This window comes from Lepidochelys kempii, chromosome 17 (genome assembly GCF_965140265.1).
Source record: "Lepidochelys kempii isolate rLepKem1 chromosome 17, rLepKem1.hap2, whole genome shotgun sequence".
NCBI classification, from domain to species: domain Eukaryota; kingdom Metazoa; phylum Chordata; order Testudines; family Cheloniidae; genus Lepidochelys; species Lepidochelys kempii.
In genome coordinates, this window is record NC_133272.1 from 9,892,021 (window position 1) to 9,914,107 (window position 22,087).

The 22,087-nt window shown below is 38.2% G+C and overlaps 1 protein-coding gene across 3 annotated transcripts in view; it reads left to right on the plus strand.

Annotated features, from left to right (window-relative positions):
* NLK (nemo like kinase) overlaps window positions 1-22,087 on the plus strand; it is a 118,058-nt gene that overhangs the window by 47,822 nt on the left and 48,149 nt on the right. For all 3 annotated transcript variants that reach the window (XR_012155435.1, XM_073315702.1, XM_073315701.1), the window contains exons 2-3: window positions 14,511-14,640; window positions 17,457-17,512. Coding sequence is in view for 2 of the 3 variants with exons in the window: in XM_073315702.1 (XP_073171803.1) it covers window positions 14,511-14,640; window positions 17,457-17,512 (186 nt within the window). In the remaining variant the exon portion in view is untranslated. The remainder of the gene's footprint in view (window positions 1-14,510; window positions 14,641-17,456; window positions 17,513-22,087) is intronic.

The following is a 22,087-nucleotide window of genomic DNA, read 5'->3' on the forward strand; positions in this document are numbered from 1 at the left end:
CCCTTCTTGAGGTCCTTAAAAGAAAAAGCTTTTGGGGGAATAATCAAGAAGCAGCAGCTGTCTGCTAACAACTGTTGCAGTGGGCTTTACCATCATAGCTGTCACCCTCACCATCTCATGGGACCCTGGGATCTATCATAACACTGTGGGACCTTGGTTGTCCTGAGAGAGTTCCGGACTGGGCTAGAAAAAGGGACTCAAATGATGTTAGGATTGCCACCTCCCCCAACTTTGGCTAAATCCCAAACTCCACCTGGGATGTGGCATTTTTTTCACGTAACCCCCACGCCCTTGTGTGTCCTCCTCCTTCTTGCCCTTATTTCTTTTCTTGTCTTCTGTCTCTCCTTTTGCCTTCTGTATAATAAGAGACTGGCTTAGCTGGCCAAGACTGTGTGTATTTTGAAGCACTGCTCTAAGCCTGTGACCTGAAAGAGGCAGCTAATAGCAAAGCCTTAAACAGCCCAATGCTGATGCAAGTTGCCAGGTCTCAGAGGCTAATAAGACCATGTGCAATGTCTGAGTTTCTCTAGCAGTGAGATGGCAAATAGGAACCAACCCCAGAGACAGAAGCTGCATTTTCTATCTTTGCTGTTCTCTCCCCTCTTGTGTTTATCTTTTAGTAAATGGGATTGGACCTCTGCAGCAATAGCTCCAGCCACTTCCAACTAATTTCTTCTCTTTTCCCCAAAATGACAATTATTACCATCATTAATACTATCTAAAATACTGTGAAAATGAGGATGGAAGGGAGGGTTCTTTTTAAAAAGTTTCTCCAGCTAGCAGGAAAAGAAACAAGGAATGTTGTTAAAATGAAAGCTTTACTTTCAATTTCAAAGGCTTTACCCGATTTTCCTTTTCTATGTGTTTAATAAAAGGTTACGATTTTTATCAGTGTGTTTGCCGTGGTACTAAGCAGGCCAGGATCTCTGAATACTAAACCTTGAACTTAGCTTGAAACTGTTTTATGTTGGGCAGTAACAGGCTCATGTTAACACCTTTGAGTATTTGGGCCTGTATAGTCCATCTAAATGAATGCAACCCACCTTTTACCAGTAAAATGAAGTTTCATTTAAGGTTTTATATAAAAATCGGGTATACATTATGATTTATATAATGTGTTAAATGAGACAATCTAATGTCATTAAAGCACTTAATACTAAAAAAAAAATTATGCTGTAAAGTTTAATGTAAAAAGTAACTGGTCAGTAAGACATCCGCGCTCTCTCATGGAGAGGGTCATTTTCACTCGAGATAACAGAAGCTGCCTTCAGAGCTGTTCATTATCTTTACAGCCTGAGATTCATTAGCTAATACAGATGGGATAACCAGTGTGTCTCAGCACCAGAAGACTCAGCACAGCAAGTCTTTCAGCAACAAAGAAAATAAAAGCATTCCTGTGTAACAGGCTTCAGCACTTATCTCTGTTCTCTGGTACTGTTTGTGCTGAACCAAAGCAGCTGCTCCTCCAAGTTAAGAGAGAACAAACTCAACATGGTGTGAAATTACTGCACTACCATTCACATTCATTAGACTTATATTGTTACCAGCTACAAGCATGACTGGTCTTTGCATGAATAATAAAATGAAATGCTACTTTGTGAGTTTTACCGTAGAACACTGACAAGCCAGAACACTAACCTTGAAACCACATACAGTAGAACCTCAGAATGACCAACGCCTCAGGAATGGACGTTGTTCGTAACTCTGAAATGTTTGACTCTGAACAAAACATTATGGTGGTTCTTTCAAAAGTTTACAACTGAACATTTACTTAATGCAGCTTTGAAACTTTACTATGCAGAAGAAAAATGCTGCTTTTAACATTCTTAATTTAAATGAAACAAGCAAAGAAACAGTTTCCTTTCCTTGTCAAATCTTTTTTTTTAAACTTTCCCTTTTTTTTTTTAGTAGCTTACGTTTAGCATGGTACTGTAGTTTATTTGCATTTTTTTGTCTCTGCTGCTGCCTGATTGTGTACTCCTGGTTCCAAGTGAGGTGTTTGGTTGACCAATCAGTCCTAACTCTGAGGTTCTATTGTATAGTACAGGGGTGAGCAAACTTTTTGGCCCGAGGGCCACATCGGGGTTGCGAAACGGTATGGAGGGCCGGGTAGGGAAGGCTGTGCCTCCGCAAACAGCCTGGCCCCTGCCCCCTCACACTTCCCCGACTGTCCCCCTCAGAACCCCCCACCCATCCAACCCCCCCTGTTTGTTGTCCCCTGACTGCCCCCTCTTGGGACCCCCCACCCCAACCGCCCCCCCTTCTCCCTGTCCCCTGACTGCCCTGCCCTCTATCCGCACCCCTGCCCTGACAGGTCCCCCGGAACTCCCGACCCATCCAACCCCTCCTCCACTCCTTGTCCCCTGACCGCCCCCTCCCGGGACTCCCGTCCCTAACTGCGCCCCCTTCCTGCCCCCCAGGACCCCACTCCCTATCCACCCCCCCTGCTCCTTGCCTCCCCCCATCCAACCCCCCCTGCTCCCTGTACCCTGACTGCCCCCTGGGACAACTTGCCCCTTAGCCAACCCCCCGTACCCCCTTACCAGGCCGCTCAGAGCGGCGGGACAGGCTTTTTGGAAAGCCTGGGAAGTGGGTGGGCGCAAGCTGTGCTGCCTGCGCGGCAGTGTGGCTGCAGGGGAAGGGGGACAGTGGGGGAGGGGCCGTGGGCGAGCCTCCCCGGCCGGGAGCTCATGGGCCAGGCAGGACGGTTCCGCGGGCCATAGTTTGCCCACCTCTGGTATAGTATCACCACATTTGGGTTAATTTTACAGCAACTATCCTGTCCAATGTTGGAAGAGGGTTTATAGCTATGAGACTTGAAAAATGCAGGTTTGAAGCATGCAGGAGAAAACATGGTAAATAGATGTGGTTATTAAAAAGAGCAGTTTCTTGGTATGGGTTCCTATAATTTTTTCTGCTTCCAAAATATGCAGCCCCTTACAGACTTCAGATGGAGCCTCTTCATAGGGGAAGCAAATCTCTCACAAATCCATGAGACTAAAAAGGTTCTTCTCCTCTTGTTCAATTAGAAATGATCTAATGAGAGACCAGAGACTCTCAGCTCGTATTTATTCCTCCTCTAGCAGAGATATGTTTAATTTCATACACAACTTTTCAGTCTGTCTCCAGTTTGAGTATTTTGCGAGTGCTGCAGTTATGAGATTGCAAGAGACTTTTAAGATGGCTGCAAATGCTCCACATGCATAATTTTTCCAAGATGGCTTTTACCTTTGTGCAGTCCAGTCACCCCCTGAAAGCCAAAGGAACTTCAAAACTCTTTCCAAGAGGTGAATTAACAAAGCAACACCTGGAGAGTGACCAGACATTTGTTAGCTTTTGTCATAAATATAAAGGGAAGGGTAAACACCTTTAAAATCCCTCCTGGCCAGAGGAAAACCCTTTCATCTGTAAAGGGTTAAGAAGCTAGGATAACCTCGCTGGCACCTGACCAAAATGACCAATGAGGAGACAAGATACTTTCAAAGCTGGGGTGGGGGGAGAAACAAAGGTTCTCTCTGTCTGTGTGATGCTTTTGTCGGGAATAGAAAAGGCATGGAGTCTTAGAACTTAGTAAGTAATCTAGCTAGATATGCGTTAGATTCTGTTTTGTTTAAATGGCTGATAAAATAAACTGTGCTGAATGGAAAATATATTCCTGTTTTTGTGTCTTTTTGTAATTTAAGGTTTTGCCTAGAGGGATTCTCTGTTTTGAATCTGATTACCCTCTAAGGTATTTACCATCCTGATTTTACAGAGGTGATTCTTCTATTTTTTCTTCAATTAAAATTCTTCTTTTAAGAACCTGATTGCTTTTTCATTGTTCTTAAGATCCAAGGGTTTGGGTCTGTGTTCACCTATGCAAATTGGTGAGGATTTTTATCAAGCCTTCCCCAGGAAAGGGGGTGTAGGGTTTGGGAGGATTTTTTGGGGAAAGACGTTTCCAAGCGGGCTCTTTCCCGGTTATATAGCTTTAGATGCTTGGTGGTGGCAGCAATAAAGTCCAAGGGCAAAAGATAAAATAGTTTGTACCTTGGGGAAGTTTTAACCTAAGCTGGTAAAAATAAGCTTAGGGGGTTTTCATGCAGGTCCCCACATCTGTATCCTAGAGTTCAAAGTGGGGAAGGAACCTTGACAAAAATCCTCACCAATTTGCATAGGTGAACACAGACCCTAGGCAAAACTTTAAGTTACAAAAAGACACAAAAACAGGAATATACCTTCCATTCAGCACAGCTTATTTTATCAGCCATTTAAACAAAACAGAATCTAATGCATATCTAGCTAGATTACTTACTAAGTTCTAAGACTCCATGCCTTTTCTGTTCCTGGCAAAAGCAATCACACACAGGTAGAGAGAACCTTTGTTTCTCCCCCCACTCCAACTTTGAAAGTATCTTGTCTCCTCATTGGTCATTTTGGTCAGGTGCCAGCGAGGTTATGCTAGCTTCTTAACCCTTTAGAGGTGAAAGGGTTTTCCTCTGGCCAGGAAGGATTTTAAAGGTGTTTACCCTTCCCTGTATATTTATGACAGCTTTCTGTTTAATTTTACAGTCCAGAGGGGCTCTCACTTCACTGGTCTTGTGAATATAATCTTTTGTATTTTACCAGGCTCTAACCCAAATGCAAAGCCAAATTATTCTTTTTTGCTCAAACCCTTTGTAGAGGTAACTTTTTTTAAAATTTTGGTTATCTGCCTCGCTTAGACAAGGCCAAACACATAGTGCAATTCACTTTATGAAATTTCACAATCTTAAAATGAACTAAAGTGTCGAAGTTGATTCTGGCCTGGTGCATAAATTATAGACTGACTTTTTTTACATTAACTGTTAACATAGAAGTGGAGGATCTTTCCACCATGACTTCTGTGACTGTTAGTTTTCATTGTGGTAGCACCCAAAGGCCCCAATTAAGTTCAAGGCCCGATTGTTCTAAGTGCTGTACGCTCCAGAAGACATGGTCCCCTCTACAGAGAGTTCACAACCTAAAAAAAATGGTGGAGAAGAGATGAGGAATACATAACACATGTTGTCTGCAAGCAGTCGCTTGGTAATCAGTGTACTCTTAGTCCTCTCTGTAAATGAGTGGTATCCATCCTTTTTACGCCCAAGGTAACTTTTTGAATCTAAGAGCAACCCAGGATCTGCCCCACCCCTTCCCCAAAGCCCCATGCCGCTGATTCCATTCCCCGCCCCACCTTCCCCCCATTGCTTGCTCTCCCCAACCCTCATTCACTTTCACCGGGCTGGGGCAAGGGGTTGGGGTTTGACCAGTTGGTGACCACTGCTGTAAACTAAATGCCCTGGTTTCAGATAGTAAGTTTTATTCATCATGGAAGACAGACAGGAGGATTGAAAGTCTTTCTTGGTCTCTTGTCTTTTAAGGTGTATTTGTCCATTGCTTCTGTTTAATGTTTCTTTCCTCCATCTGCCATTACCTTAAACCTGTGCTCACATACGCATACATTAGTATGGGTTTCCTTTGCTGCATATTCCCATAAATATTAGCCATAAGTATTTAGCACCCAATCCAACTCCCATTAAAGTCAATTAAAAGACTTCTGCTAGCAGTAGTTGAAGCTTACTGAATTTCAATTTTTCAGTGATTTCTTTAGTTTTTGACCAAACCCTCTCAAATGTATAACAATTTTGGCATGTGGGTTTTTTGTTTTTGTTTTTTCTAAATTCTAGTTCTAACTTCAGGTGGAATTGGATCAGGACCTTTAAAACCAGATCATAAGTGAGAGGGGGAAACTCTCTCAAACTCCTTTTCATCTAAAGTGTGCACTATCCTTAAATGGAAAAGATGGCTGGACTCACTTTGCGTTGCCTCTAAACTCATTCATAAGGAACATATCCCAGAATTTTTTTGAAGCAAAGTAATAGTCTTTTTCCAGGATGCAGCTAAGGTGCATCTTGATATAATTTGTGGTATGGAAGACTAAGAACATGTAGTAGGTTGAAAGTGTTTTATAACATGTCAAGAAAAAAGATTTTTAGCTATAAAATAATGACCCATTATTTGGAAGGCAGCCTTCTCCCAGTATGCAAACTTTATCTGCTGATTCCTTGGAGAAAACACTGGATTATTTCTAATTGAAGTGAAAGGGGAAGGACTAATTGCTACATTGTCTCATACAGTGTTAATTTGACACAAAGATGGGTATTGACTTGAGGAAATATGTTTACTGAGGACCACTGCTTTATATGGTGCAGCTCAAACAGATGCAAGGTGAGTGAGAGATAGTAAACTTCGTGACTCTTGCTCAAACATACCAACATGGATGTCTTGCCCATCATTAGTATAGGTAATGAGATGTCTAGCTGCCTGAGGCATTTCCTTCTGAGAGGAAGAGACTGAAGGTGTGGCATGAAACTAAATTGCTGGTTGAGTTGCCTGTGTGGATAGAGCATGAGAAGTTTGTGACCAAATTTCTCATTTGAAGTAGCATTACATTTCCCAGAAGAGAAATTAGCCTCATTACATTTGGTTTTGGGCACCAATTCTCAGGTATATCAACGTGGTTTTTATACTAACTAGCTTTTTTAGAAGTATGGTGCATCTTAATCCCATTTTCAAAGAATCAGATTAATGAAAAAGATTCATGAACAAACATTTCATCCGATGAAGTGAGCTGTAGCTCACGAAAGCTTATGCTCAAATAAATAGTTCAATCCTTGAGTAGGCCATTTAGGGATGTGGGGCAAAAATTGGGGATTGGTCCTGCTTTGAGCAGGGGGTTGGACTAGATGACCTCCTGAGGTCCCTTCCAACCCTGATATTCTATGATATGATAAATTGGTTAGTCTCTAAGGTGCCACAAGTCCTCCTTTTTGCGAATACAGACTAACACGGCTGCTACTCTGAAACATGAACAAACATGGCATTTCTGAGCGTGTCTGCAGGTATTCCATCCTGTTTCTCTGCAGAAAATACTGTGGCCAAAGAATAACAATAATATTAGGATTATATAAGGAGTACTTGTGGCACCTTAGAGACTAACCAATTTATTTGAGCATAAGCTTTCATGAGCTACAGCTCACTTCACGAAAGCTTATGCTCAAATAAATTGGTTAGTCTCTAAGGTGCCACAAGTACTCCTTTTCTTTTTGCGAATACAGACTAACACGGCTGTTACTCTGAAACCTGTCATTAGGATTATATAGTAGCAAATACTTTATTTTAAAGAGAGCTAATTTATCAAGTGATAATATTGACGTAGCCAGGGTAAGAATTGAGTGGCTAGAGGTTGTGGTAGGCTTGTAGCAAAACCGAAGTTTGTTTTGTTACAAGTACTTTCAGGTGGTACGACAGCCCCCAAGTCATCCTACCAATTGTTGTTGTTTTACTATTTCACATTCCTATTTTAAAAACATTTCTTCTCCATGTTGTTGGGACAATCGGGAAGCTTCCCTTAAAGAGAAAAAGTGATACAGAGTACATGGTGTGCTGTGCACTGCATGAAAAAACAAACTGAAAAACTAGAGATTTTTTTTCAATCAGAGTTGTTTTCCAACAAAGTTGATATGTCCCTTTAGACATACAGATTCATGTTTGTGACTTCCGACGAAGGTATTTTAGTTGATATGTCCCTTTTAGACATACAAATTCATGTTTGTGACTAAGTTACTCATGTTGAATTATTTAAGGACATGACCTAAACCTAGAAATAGGTGTGTGTATGGAACTGTTTATAGGTTAATAGTAAGGAGGTTTTTTTTAGGTAAAAGGAAATGTATGAAAGGTGTGAAACTGCAGTTGTTTCCCTCAGTGAAATCTGACTACAGCCCAATCATCTTTAGATCACATCCTTGTTTTATGACACCCATTCATGTCTTCCCTCCGCTCTGCAGGATGGAAAAAAGTGACCCAAGACAATTTGTCTGTAGCCTATTTACAGATTAATCCCGTTCTGATTACAGCACTAATTCAGTGCAGATCATATGACTGGAAACTGTAGAAACACGTGTTTGAGAGTGATCTTACATGCTGTCTTGATGTAGATTAGGGATTATTGCCACTGTTCCAGTTACTCTTTAAGAACCCTTTGAAACAACTTCAAGACCAGTAGTTTCTTTAGTTTATCAAAGTATTTGTATGGACAGATAACGAAGCTGAATTTTGTTTGCCTTTATTCACTGTAATTTAAGGCTGATTATATTCATCTCTGATTAGATCCTTCTGGTAATATAACTAAACTAGGACATATACTGTAATCATTCCCTCAATCAAAGAAGTTTGCAAACTGTTGCAGTATTTTGGGACCTTAATTGAACCAGATTCACAAGATGATGTAAGTGATTTTTGTCCAATAGTTAGCCCTCCTAGGATTGGCTATTTGCATTTCATTTCTGAGAAAAACAATGTGGTGAAATATTGGGATGTTTTCATTTCATACTGAATAACTTTCACAATCAGAGTAACAATTTACTGTAGTAAAAATACCCACTGTTAAATATACCTTTATTAGAAGCAGAAATTGGCCTTTTTGTTGAATATTCAGCTATTGTGAATTTTACATTCTGAGTGTTTTTTAGTGAGATTACTCAACATGTGCTAAAATAAATGAGCAGCCTGTTATCTTCAATAGAAGCTGAAGTCCACTTTTTTCCCTTGTGGAATTGTTTGTGCTAAAAGCCCATTATGTAGGACATGGCAGTGACATTTGGATGAAGGTAGGGATTTAAACTTCTAGCATGCATTCATTTCATGTAATTGCTTTAATGATTATAAGCATAGAATAAAAACCAACTGGATTTGGATACTAATCCTGTCATAGTATTCCTCTTAAACCTTTCCCTATTTTATTAAACAATGGTGCAGCCTCCAGAGATGATGCAACCTACCACTGTACATAGTACGCTGTACACAGATTAGAAAATAAATAAGCCTTCGAAACACTCACTACTTGAGCTGTTCTGTCATCATGTTCATCATAAGAGGAAGAATGAAGACCCTCTGTGAAATGTGGCATTTTGCTAATGGGGAGAGAGCATGAGTTACCTTCAGTTATTTTTCTGAATCTGTGCCTGAGCATTTGTCTGTAGAGTTTATTTCTTACTGTATTACTTTAGTGAGGAGAGGAGACAGTTACCTGAAAATGTTCTTCATGAATACTTTAGATATGTCAGGTAGAAATGTGCAAGGTAGATGAATATGAATTTAAAATGTAAGTTGGTACCTAAATGAGTAATTTTTCTGTAAGTAGTCATTTTAACTCTATTTGCAAATAGTACAAGAATCTAATTTGTAAACCTCTCAGTTTTTGCCCATGGTAGTATTGTGTACAATGAGATTTTTTTTTTTTTTTAAAATAAAGCGTCTCAAATTTCAGTTATTAGCTGATTCTACTTAATGCAGCTTCATTGTGCCACTGTGAAAGTGGATTGCGTATATTTGAGAGAGAGATCAATCCCACTTAATTTAAGTATTTTTTTTTCAGTCAAACTGCGCTGCTTCCTTGAAAATAATTTGGTACTTAAACTGTAAGTTAAGATGCAGCTTGGTTTAATTGGATAATTTATTTAGAAACTTAACTACACTTACTGTATGTGCACTTCTGTCTTTTCATTTTCTACCTTTTTTCTGAAATGTGTAGATGTCCCCATGAAATGTGAAGCCAAGCTGGTAACTGTATGTTTATCCATATGTACAACGTGCCACAGTAGCTTGTATGCCATATTAGAATCAATAGGTGAACAGGTCCTTGTTCTGCAGTAGGTTGAGAAAAGTGGAATACTGATTCTATCAGGGTGTACAGTTACTTATATGTGTATCATCCACAGACGTTGAAACTCTTGTATTTAAAATACTTTGAGACCTTAATGCTTAGACTACCAAAATTAAATCCAACTTCAGACCTAGCTGTAGCTATTTAGTGAACTGCTCATTGTGAATATCTTGGATGTTGTGAGATTTGTAATTATGCATTTACTTGAAAATAATGAAATTAATTATGTCTAAAAATCATCAGTTACTTGACAATTTAAATATTAGTTAATTTAAATATAACACTGAATGAAGTCTTTTGATTTGTGGAAGGTGCTCAGATGCAACAGAGACATTTGCATGTTGATGTGATGGAGGCCACATAATATCTAGGCTATGCAAGCCATTCTTCCGGTTTTAAGACAGATGGGCCTCCTTTTTGGGTGATTTGTCTCCTGTCTAGTGCTGAGACAAAACCAGACGTTGTTTTGTGTGCCATTTTGAAGAGCATGAAGCTCCGTCCGCACTGGCATGACCTTGCATACACAGCGTGTGCAAGGTCACACCGGCCAGGCTGGCTCATGCCTGTTCTGGAAGTGATGGAAGGTCCAGTATTCTGGGACTATGTGAGTGGCCACTCTAAGCTAGACAGTAACTAAAGACTAGATCCTGCTGTTGGACTCCTGCACCTGTGTGAAGTACTCCTGGTGTTCAGTGCAACTCTGTACAAAAGCATCTCACTGTGGGATTGGTCATAAAGCCCCAATCCTGCATCAGGCTGCAGTAGCATGCTCTCCAGGACCTGGGCAAAGCACTGTTGACTTTAGTGGGACTGTGCATAAGTGCTGTGCTTGGCACAAGGATCAGGACTCTAAGGAACAAACAATTCTGGCAGTTCAGTCACATGCAGAATTTAAAACCCATGGGTTATTACATCTTTACGCTGTGGGTATTTTTGCTCATACTACATAGTACAGTGCTTAAAATAGGGATAGCAAAATTTATTAGAGACTCCATGGTAGAATAGAAAATTGTTGCAAGAGATGCTTCTTTTTTTGAAAAATTTTTGAGATAAAAACAACTTGTACCCTCTTAATGTTCGGTTTCTACAATTCATATAAATTATTCCAAATGGATAAAGGAAGTCTTTTTTCCTTGGTGTAATGTTAAAGCTGTAGAGCCAAATTGTGAACCCCTTAGTCACATTTAGTACCCTGTTTTGAAAATAATTTCACTGAAGTCAGTGGGAATGTGTGGAGTAAGGTAAGCATAAAAAGAGGTGTTGTAATCTCTCCAGTAATGAGCACTGATTTGTGCAGACAATGGACTTTCTTTGACTCTGTCTGTCTGAATGCCATATCATCCCTCCTTTTTTGCCAGTTTGTCCTCAAGGAAACGTTTTACCAGCTATTGATTGCCTGGTTGTAAGCAAATTTTACACACTTAAAAACATGCTCTTTCTGTACTTCATATATAGATACACAGCAAAAAAATATATATATTGTGTTTGTTCTTTTTTTTTCCCCTGTGTCTGTTCTGAAGTGAGACTTGTGGGTTTGGTGTGTGAGGGGGAAAAAAGGACAGAACATGCAAATTGCAAATATTGCTTTGTAGTCGTATGTTTTGGGCTTCTCTCCACAAGCATCTTGAACCCAGTTTCTCCAACAGAAATCAATGGCACTGTCAATGGATACGTCTAAAGCTGACGTTTTTCTCTAGAAGACAGGATTCTTGAATATGTATGAGCATAAAGTTGAATCCTTCTCAGGTAAAAGCCTAGTCAAATTTAACTGCCATAGGGCTTTCTCCTGTCCATTGTATTCTTCTTAAAGAATACTAGGGGCATTTTATCTGAACTCTGAACCAGTGGAAACTGATGCAAAGGGACACTGCAGCCCTTCCCACCCCATGTCATTGGACTCTAACTTAAATTTTATCAGACCTGGTGCTTGGAGATGTGACGGGTGGGGCCCCTCAGAAGCCATAATGCACTTCCTCTTGGGGGACAAGAAAAAATCAGTCTAAAGTTTGCTCTTCGATAAATAGTGCAAGCCAGTGACTTTCCCAGTCCTCACTCAGTCTCTTTGCAAGTGAATTGTTCTGACTTTTTCCTTTTCACTACTCCTATTGTCCCCGTCTGTCTTCCGCTGCCTCCTCTTTCTGACATCTCGCCTTTCACTTCATATCCCAGCTTCACCTCCACAGTCTCATTTATTTTGATACTAGAAACTTAAAACAGGAGAATAATACTTTGTTTTACTATAAGAAAATTATTTCATGATCAAAACAGTTCATTAGGCAACTTTTCTTAACTAGTACAACATTAATTTTGTATAATATTGCCATAAGTAAACTCACAATGACATGTTGTGTAGTTTTTTGGGGTTTTTTTTGGTGTGTGTGCGCGCGTGTGTCTGTTATGTAGTGTTGGTGATATGAGGAAAACGCTCAAAGCGATCAGTAAAGAATTCAGATGACAGCATCAAAATTACTTCAGGGAAAAAGGGTCTTGTCAAACAAACTTGATATTGTTTTTCAATGAGATTACTAGTTTGGTTGATGAAAGTAACTGTGCTGTCATAATCTACTTGGACTTCTATAAGGCATTTGATTTAATGCCCCCCAGTATTATGATTAAAAATTATCAAGATACAAAATCAGTGTAGCACATATTAAACTAATTTAAAAACGTACTAACAATTAACGTTCTGAAATTGTAATGGGAATAGTCATCAAATGGCTATACAATGGGGTTCTACAGGATTGATTTTTGTCCTAATACTATTCAATGTCTTTATCAGTGATTTGGAAGAAAAGATAAAATCATTGCTGATAAAGTTTGCATATGACAAACTGCTTGGTGGAGTGGTAAATGACAAGTTTATTATACAAAGTGATCTGGATTGCTTGGTGAGCTAGGCTCATTGAAAGAATGAGCTTTTTTACTCGATCCAAAAGCAAGTGTTACATCTAGGAGGAAACAGCATAGGTCACTTTTACCAGGTGGGGTAATGTATCCTGTAAAGGAGTGACTCTGGAAGGGATTTAGGTGTTACGGTGAACAGCTGATTGTGAACTCCTGGTGCAATGCTGTTTACCTGGTACTATGTGCAGTTTTCGTGGGAATGCTTCACAAAGGATTTGGAAAAATTGCCGGGGCTTCAGTATGGAGCTGCAGAAATGATTCGAGGTCTGCCTTATAATGACAGATACAAGAATCTTGATTGATATATTTAGTTTATCAAAGAGGAGGTTAAGAGAAGTTCAGACTGGAAATAAGGTACAAATATTTAACAGTGAGAGTACTTAACTGTTGGAGTGAGAAATTTTCCATCACTTTAACACCTTAAATAAGGGTCGAATGTCTTTCTAAAAGATATGCTGTGGCTCAGCCAGAAGTTATGGGACTGATGGAGGAATTTATGGGTAAAATTCTTTGGCCTATGTTAGGCAGGTGGTCAAAACGTTGGTCCAGTGCCTAATTTGTAACAAAAGAGGTGCCAGGACTCAAGCAATTTTTTTACATTCATAACTTATGCAGCAAGCCTAGAGGTGCTGGGTCTATGAACTGCCAATCCTAGAGGTGCTGGGGCTCAGCCCTGGAAACCCCTGGCACAAATTAAGCATTGTATTGGTCTCTTCTTGCCTTAAAATCTTATGACTGTGGAGTTGAGGCATCAGAGTCCCATTTCTCAGACTTTAAAGTTCTCAGCTTATTCCCTATTTTCAGAGGCCAGTAACTTTAGAATAAAATACTTAACACTTGCAGGTTTCCTTGTAACTTCTGAATATACATCCTCATAAAACCCTTATGAGAAGAGTAAACATCGTACCCACATTACGGATCAGGAAACTCAGACACCAGTTGGAGTGATTTCTCCAAAGTGTTATGCTCAGAGTTAGAAACAAAATATAAATACTTGTCCTGAAAATTTTCAGTGTAAACTATTTTCTTTCTCAGAATCCAGAAATCTAACATGCAACAATCCAATACAGGGGAGAGAGACAGACATACATACATAGCAGGTGCTACCTAAAGCAGAGAGGCGCAACTCAACGCACCTTGCTGACTGGCTCTTTTGTAGGCTAACTGCTGAGGAACCAGATCACATGTTTCTTTTAGAGCCCCCTAGTCCACAAGTGGGACGAGGAATCCCCTTAGAATTTAAAATGAGAACTTGTAATTTTGACACAGTTTTCAAAACACCACACAAAGATGCTTGGTGGCAGATCCAAGATCAGAACAGAGTTCCCAAGTCTATGCTTGACAGTGTGGTTTAGTGGATTCATCTTTAAGTTGTATTCACCTCTATTATACTACCGTGCAATAGTTAACTCGTTCTTTTTAAGGAAAAGAAATGAAAGCAGTGTAGCTCTTTGACACTGCAAATTTGCATAACTGAACAGTGTTTTCATATTAATAGACTCTTTAGTGGGAGGCTGAAGGAAATGTTTGTGGTCTGACACGAGTTATGGTTCCAGTTATTGATCTGACTTCAAATAGTTGTGTATGTTAACAATTAAATTCACTAATGCATGATGTGCTCAGCCACTTAAATAACCAGGAGTAGATGAATGTGTGTAGAAATATAATCTAACCAAAGAATGATTGGAATTTACTTAATAAAGGACAGTAAATTTACGCTGTGTTCCCCTTGCTTACATGATATTCCCCCCCCCTTTATAAGTGTATTGAACCACCTTCCTGTTCGAAAAATATTGTAACCTTTAAACATTTTTTTTTTTCTGTTCTAGAAAAGTTTACTTGAGCTTGTTTTTAACCTTTCAGTTTTTGTATTCTCTAGGTCAGTAACAGATCCACGAGATGGAAAGAGAGTTGCACTCAAAAAGATGCCCAATGTCTTCCAAAATCTGGTCTCCTGCAAAAGGGTCTTCCGGGAATTGAAGATGTTGTGTTTTTTTAAGCATGACAATGTGAGTAAAGTTTGAGTTCTTAGTGTACTGGTAGAAGTGTTAAGAAAAGATGTTAAACATGGATTATTTAAATCAACTTTAAAAATCCATTTGCTTTAGGATTATCTAAAAATCCAGAGGTTGCACACAGTGAAAGGATTAAATAGTTAGTTGACCTATGGGTGCTTGCACTCACTTATTCATCCTGATCTGAACTGACTGACATAGTGGAATCTCTACCTAAATTTCCTTTATTTCACTACCTTATGTTGTCTTCCCCCTCCTCTTTATATCCAGTTCATCTGAGGGTGTCAGATTACAAAAATGATTTTCTTGTATGTGGTTAAATGCTGAATTCAGATCAGTGGTCATAGTACTGAATTGTTGGTGTACTTTTATTCTTGCATTGGCCTCAATAGATGGGACTGAGGGGAAGGCAAAGCAGATTCATGGAAGCTTTAAGACTTTTTTTTCTAGACACATAAGATGGCTTTTGAGGCATACATGAATCTCTGTTTGGCCAGCAGTCCCTACTCCACTCTGTTATCCGGTTTAAATGAGTCTTATTTTTTCAGTCCTCTTCCAACCCAATTTGGTCATGATACCACTAAAGTACAACCCATTAACCTGTGACAGTAATCTGATCAGCAAAAAAAAGAATCCTACCCATAAACTGACTCTGTGATTATTTCACCAGTCCAGATTCTGCTCAGAAATCTGTATATGAATTGTAGAGAAGTATAAACTGAGGAATCAGCTGGAGAAATGGCTAAAAAGTTGTTAGTGTGGTGGATGAAGGAGTTCTTCATACATTAAGCAACAGGAATGTGGACCCAGAGGTGGTGTAGACAGTGTCTCTTCTAATTCAAAGAGTTGACCGATTCATATACTACTGGTAGCAGTTCACATTTTACTTGCAGTTTCTGTTCTGGCAGATATGTGTATTGTACTGTAAGTATAACTTGATAATTCTGCATTGATTTCTTTGCTTAGAGACTCTCTCTATACAGCCCTTAATTAGAGCAAAGAGGCAATCTAAGACTTGGGAGATGGAGGGAGAAAAACACAAACTGGACTCTCAAAATAAGCCAGATGGTAACTAACTAAAACATTATAACAAAGCTGCAGCTTCCAGGGGTGGCCTACAGATCATTACTCAAATTTCTACAAAACAGTGCTCCAAGGTAGAATAGGTACTGTATAACGGACTTCTACACTAGCAAACATTTTTTCTTTGTCTTTACACTGATTCATAGCCACTGATTCATAGCCATTCGCCCCCCCCATTCCTGGTAATTGCCTACTTTTCCAAAGTTCCCACAGGATTCGCAGACCCTTGGTGAAAATAAAGCTTGTGACAGTAGGGGATACTTTTTTTCCTCTTTATAAAAATGCCGTGAGACCTGAGTCTAAGAAAATCTTTGTTATGTTTTCTTTTTACTAAAGATGTCCTTGGGGTAATACATTAAATCATTTCTGTGCAGCTACTTCATTACAGGTTAACTTTTGTTAAGGAGTAAGAGGTAATAAACTGCTTTGGCAGGTGATCTGAAGCGGAGTCTGATAACAGAAGCAGTTTGTGCACATGCACTTAAATGCCATAGATTATGTGGTCCCCTGTTCCCCCCCCCCCCAAGTAGTTTTCTAGTCTTGTGAGGATTTAAATTCTGTGCAATTGCTTTCTCAAACGTGTCACTTTAGGGACACAACTTAAGTGACTGTCTGGGCTGTTGGTTCAAAAAGTGAATAACTTTAATGTCTGTTGTAAATGCCTTTATGGAAATGGAGTGATATGTTGGGATGTTGTTAAAAAGATAAATTGCAAGACAAAATCAGTCTTCTTTTTGTCTGTGTACTTAGTACTATTTTACATTTCAAAATGACTTCAAACTTCTTTCAGAGATTTTTGTGGTCATATTTTTACATTTGTGATACTAGGGCCAAGATATTTTTAAATGGGTGCCTTAAACTTGTGCTTTTAAGCTAGTATACAGGGACCTGAAAAAAGCTTTATTTTTCAAAAAGTGCAGAACACCAAGCACCTTGCATTGACTTACAGCTGCTGGGCACTTAGTACTTTTGAAAATCAGACCACTTATTCAGGCGTCTAATTGTGGATTCAGGAGCTGGAGTTTTGGCATCCATTTTGAAAATCTTGCCCTCTGAACATCTTGTCCTCAGTCTCCTTATTTTGATTATTTTGTTGGGAGAAGCAAAGACATGGGATAAATTCTACACTCACCTGCATGCTGTGCAATCTTGCTGAAGTCAGTGGGGCTGGCTTTGTCATGCAAGTGCAAAATTTTTCCTTGTGTCCTGTGTGTTAACAGAACACAGCATATGCAACAGTATTGCCATACAATATAACATGCAGTGATGTCAACTTTACAAATATTTGGAAGCCAGCTACTCTCACTTTTTAAAGAGATGTTCTCCAAATGTGAAGACCAGACTAATCTTAGTTTGTGGGCAGAATAAGGCTAAATCCTACAAGGAAAATGAGTTCGTTTACAGACAGAGATGTTGGTAGGTAGGATACAGAAAGTCTACTTAGGTGTTTGAAATTAATAAATAACAAGTAAATTATGCCAGCTATAAAGTTGGACTAAGTCATGGGACAGGCCAAGGTTAAACAAGGCCAAGGTTAATTCACCAGACAGTTAAAAATTGTGGTGTTTGTCAAATGCATTAAAAGGACATCTCAAATATTTTAAACAGTAGGCAAACAAAGTGTTAAAAATATAGCCTGACCTTGCCTTTGTCGTAAGTATTTGCTTTGATTTGACTAAGATTTCTATTTTCTTTCCGGTAAAATTGTCTTGCCTGTTGTTCCATAGGTGCTCTCCGCCCTTGACATACTCCAGCCTCCACACATTGACTACTTTGAAGAAATGTATCCTAAATATAAAATAATTTTAATTGAGGTAGGTGTGATTGACTTTAGACTACAAATTGTAAGTGTTTGATTTAATCTGTGATCTGTACATAGGGAATTGGAAAGAACTTGGGCCCAGTTTTCATAGCCTTTATGTGAATAGTTTTGTTGACATCAGTGGGACTGTTCATGCAAGAGCAGTTTGTTCATGTTATGATTAGAGATGAACAGGTTCAGGATTGATCATGAAGCTTTGACTTCATGAGTGCCAACAGGCAAGTGGGGTATAGTGCTGCTTACCAGCAGGCACCACTTGTAGTTAAGATTCCTCCAAATACTGTCTTGAAAATTACTTCCAAGAATTATGTCTTTATTGGTCTGTGTTTATTAGGTAACATTCTAAAAAAATTCCTAAAAATGCCCATCTTCCCATACTCACGCATGACACATACCAGGATATAGAATTTCTAGGGATATTCTTACACAACTAGTGATGTTTGGCATTCGTTATTCGGGCCTCATATTGAAGTAGAAAACAGATGCCCCATGAAAATATACATGGTTTACCTAGCATTTACACAAGAGCCCAGGTGGATAATTTTTTGAGAAATCATGAATACCGTAATAGATTACCTAACATTAAGATATTTCTCAGATCACTGGAAGAGTGTTGATTCATTCCAAAAAACAATATTTGACAACTATGAAAAAATACATATGTATTTTGTATTATTATTTATGTTCAGTTGGCTGGTTTTGGTTTTTTTAGGGGGGATGAGATTTAGAAGTTAAGTGTACTGGGAACATATTTAGTGATTGATTATCTGTGACCTCTTAGTTGCACATTCTTATATATTATAGAGAAATAGAAATAATTAGGCAATATTATGGTTAGAGCTCACTTGCTTTAATAGAAATATAATTCTAAAATATTTTTAGTCTTTTGTATGTCACCCATCACTACAATATATAAGTAGTGATTTGTACAAAAAGTACATAGGAATATTATGATTCTGATTTCAGCATCAAGGGCTGTTGTTAAAATAAGAATCATTTTGTTCCTCTTAGCAAGACTTTACCATCTTACAGATCTAGAGATCCCAATAAAAATTTTATGCCTACCCTGATATCACTAATCTATTACTATTTTTAGAGTTAATTTACACATTTAATACACAATGTTAATTTATGGGAAATGTTGGGGAAAGTTTTAAACAGCTCTTAATAGGGAAATAAACCAGATAATCACTGTATACTGGGACTATTTGGTTATAGACATATTTCCAGTGGAAAGGAATTCATCAGACTCCTTTCCATGACTGATATTTAAAGTAAACTGCAAAACTTTACAAACATTTTAAAATGTTTTAAGAACCCAAATAAGTAGCAGAATATATTTTGCAGACTTAAAAGGAAAAGGGTATTTTAAGGAGCAGATAACTTAGGTAATTGAAAAGTTATTTTTGTTAAGATACTTGGTTAATATTTCACACTGAAGAATCTATAGAAAGGGTATGTACTCAGTGGGCTTTTTAATGCACGAGTGTTTTTGTCCTTTTCCTTTTTTATGAAGCTTAGGTTTTAGAGACTATCTAAATAATTTACTAAACTCACTTTCAGTTTCTTATAGTATATCATCATAACAAGCATCAACATAAAACTTGTAAATAAAATAATAGCACTTTATTAAAAGATGCAAATAAATTTGTCCTTAATGGATTGTCAAGATTCAAGTTCAGTATTCTGTGTCCTGAAAACGGGTCCTGTTTTAGATTGTTTTATGGTTTTCAGTTGTGGTAAGGGAAATGCAAGTTAGAATTTGTCAAGTAAATGAACTGTTCAATAAATACATTGTTTTTAAAAGTTACTCTCTATGTAACTTATATTATGTATATATCAATTATAAATACCATATCTGTTGATTGGATTAAAGCATAGTAGAATAGTTTGTAAAATTCCAACATGCAAGTTACAGTAATGAAGTCTTTAAGTTTAATCAAAAGTTTATCTGAATTGAGAGTTCAGAATGAATGTACACTCACCGATGTACACTCTTATTAAAATATTTTAAATCTATAGAACCAAAAAGCAGGTCACAGCTATATTACCATAAATTTAATGGCTCAAAATGCTGATGTACTACGTGCCTGAGGAGATATCTGAAACATTTCTGGGTTTTGTTCCCTTTTTAATTCTCTATTTTTCTAGTGGAATCCTTTGGTCTTGTAATAAATAAATCTTAAATAAATAAATAAATGGTGCTAACTTTCAGATACAGTTAAAGTCCTTGTAGTTGTGGAAGAAACCCCATTTTATTGTTTGGCTTTTTTTCAAGAACTGTAAATGTACAGCTTACTAACTGAAGCTTGTTATATAAGAAACAAAGTTCATAGTGATGGAAGATAGAGGAATCCAAGGTCAACCGCAGAGCTGTTTTATTTTAAATTGAATAATAAGACAATTAACGTGGGCAAACTACATGAAACCAACTGTTAAAATTTTGGTCTTAAACCAATTAAGTGAAAGATTGAGAGTTGCTGAGAAGCTGTTCAGGGTAAAAACACACAGGCCTCCGTTAAGTGCTGTATTTCAAATATTTCCCAGTGAAAAGAAGATTTTTATAGACATATGGGTGAGGTATGGGGGTGTGTGTGTGTGTGCACGCACATGTATGTATGTTTGCGTTTTTGTGTGTATGTATTATAAAATTAAGACTCTGGAGAATATTCTTTCTTGCATACAGGCCTCCATATTTTGATAGTAGGCCTTCAGCCTTCTCTGCTGCTTTTTTGAGGCAGAGACAAACTTGTGGGCACTCACTGAAGAGCCAGCCTATTTCTCTGTCTCTTGAGCTGCGGAGATTTCCTCTTCAGAGGACAGTCTTCAGAAATAAATAATTCTGTTTCACTTGAACTCTGAAATATATTGGATCAACTTGAAGTTCTTAAATTTAAAAAAAAAAAAATAAAAAAATAAAATTGGAAAAATAAAGATAACATCTTCTGTGAAAAAATGTTCCCTGTTTTTGGACTGACTGCTCAAAATTTTGAAATTTCCCATATTTTTCAACTAGCTCTAATATTGGCTGCTAAAAAATATTCTACTTTAAAGTGAAGTTTAGTGAAAATTTCAGTAGCTCTCCCATCTTATAGGATTCGACTGTTTTGCTGAGATGGAACAAATGCCAGGGGAATGCAATGCCGGGGGCGGAGAGTGCCAGGTTGCTGCTCGTTGTTCTCCAAGTGCATTGAAGATGCCGACTATTCTATGTCCAATAGGGCTCCACCTCAGGGGGATGGCCTGCCTTAGAAAGGTGCCTGTACAGCTCCCTGCACCCAACTGTGTGCCTGTTGCTCTCGCAAAGCAGGAATCTGGTGCCAAACTGTCTTCAGTCAGGCCAAATGTAGCATTAGTCAAAGCTCCCAACACAACTATAGGACTCACCTTGTGCCTCCGATTGTTGGCTACCTGGATTTGGCCCTTATATTGGAATAGAATTCTTTTTTTCTAGAAAAGATAACTCAGAAAGTGCATCTAAAATGCCAAATGGAATTTTTAGGTTGGTTTTACAGATTATGTACCTTTTTGGTAGGAAAATAGTTAGATAAATGTCTCAATAAGGCAGCTGAAGAAGAAAGAGAATCTCTGTACTGTCCGTATATGTGCCTGTAGGGCACATGTAGTTTTAGCTGAATAAAAAGTCAGTCGGACGGAAATAATAACAAATTCTATGGGGACCCTGGTATCTTCTTGCTTTTGTGTTTTCACACCACTGAATCTAATTTGTCAACCAGTAGTGGCACAGTATTCGATAGTGTCTGTGAAAAAGCTTAGCTTGCTTTTTTCCTCATCATGCACTAACTGTAGCTTTTAATTATTTAAGGGTTTGAGATTGGGTATTGCATAAAGATATGACACCATGTTATGAATTGAAGTATGTTTGCTTTATTAAAACTACCTCTGTAGGTTCATTCAGCACCTGATTCGTGAAATAGCAAGTTCAGAGCATGTGGCAAAAGGCTGGTAGTAAGAAGAATCTGGGTTCCATTCCTGCCTCTCTCATCATTTTGGAATGTGCTCTTGAGCAAGTTGGTTGCGGTACTATGTTGTAAGGATTCCTCATATCCGTCACAGCAATTCTCATTTAATTGATATAAATTACAGACTTATAGCAGATACAAAATTATAGTTGTTATTCATTTCAAAATTATAGTAGGAGGAAATCTAAACAAAAATTGCAGCAGTTATTTTTGTGATTGATTTAATTATTTGCAAAAAATTACCAAAAGATGATTGTTCCTTAAATGTTTCAAGCCAAGTAAGTTTATTTTCCCATCAGCATTGCTATAACATACGACCAAACACCAAGCCATAACTTCATGTTATAGCATCTGTTAAATTAATTGTCAGTGTCCTTGTTCAGTCTGGTTTATTTTATCTGAGTTCTTTTAGTTTGACCTTTGCTTTATGTTTCACTCTGATACTTGAGTCAGGGAGGGAGAAATGGAAAAAACAGGTCCTTTTTATTAGACTGGAAAAATCATTTGTAGTTAAAAATCTATGTTGTACACCCATCTTGCAAAATTACCGTTG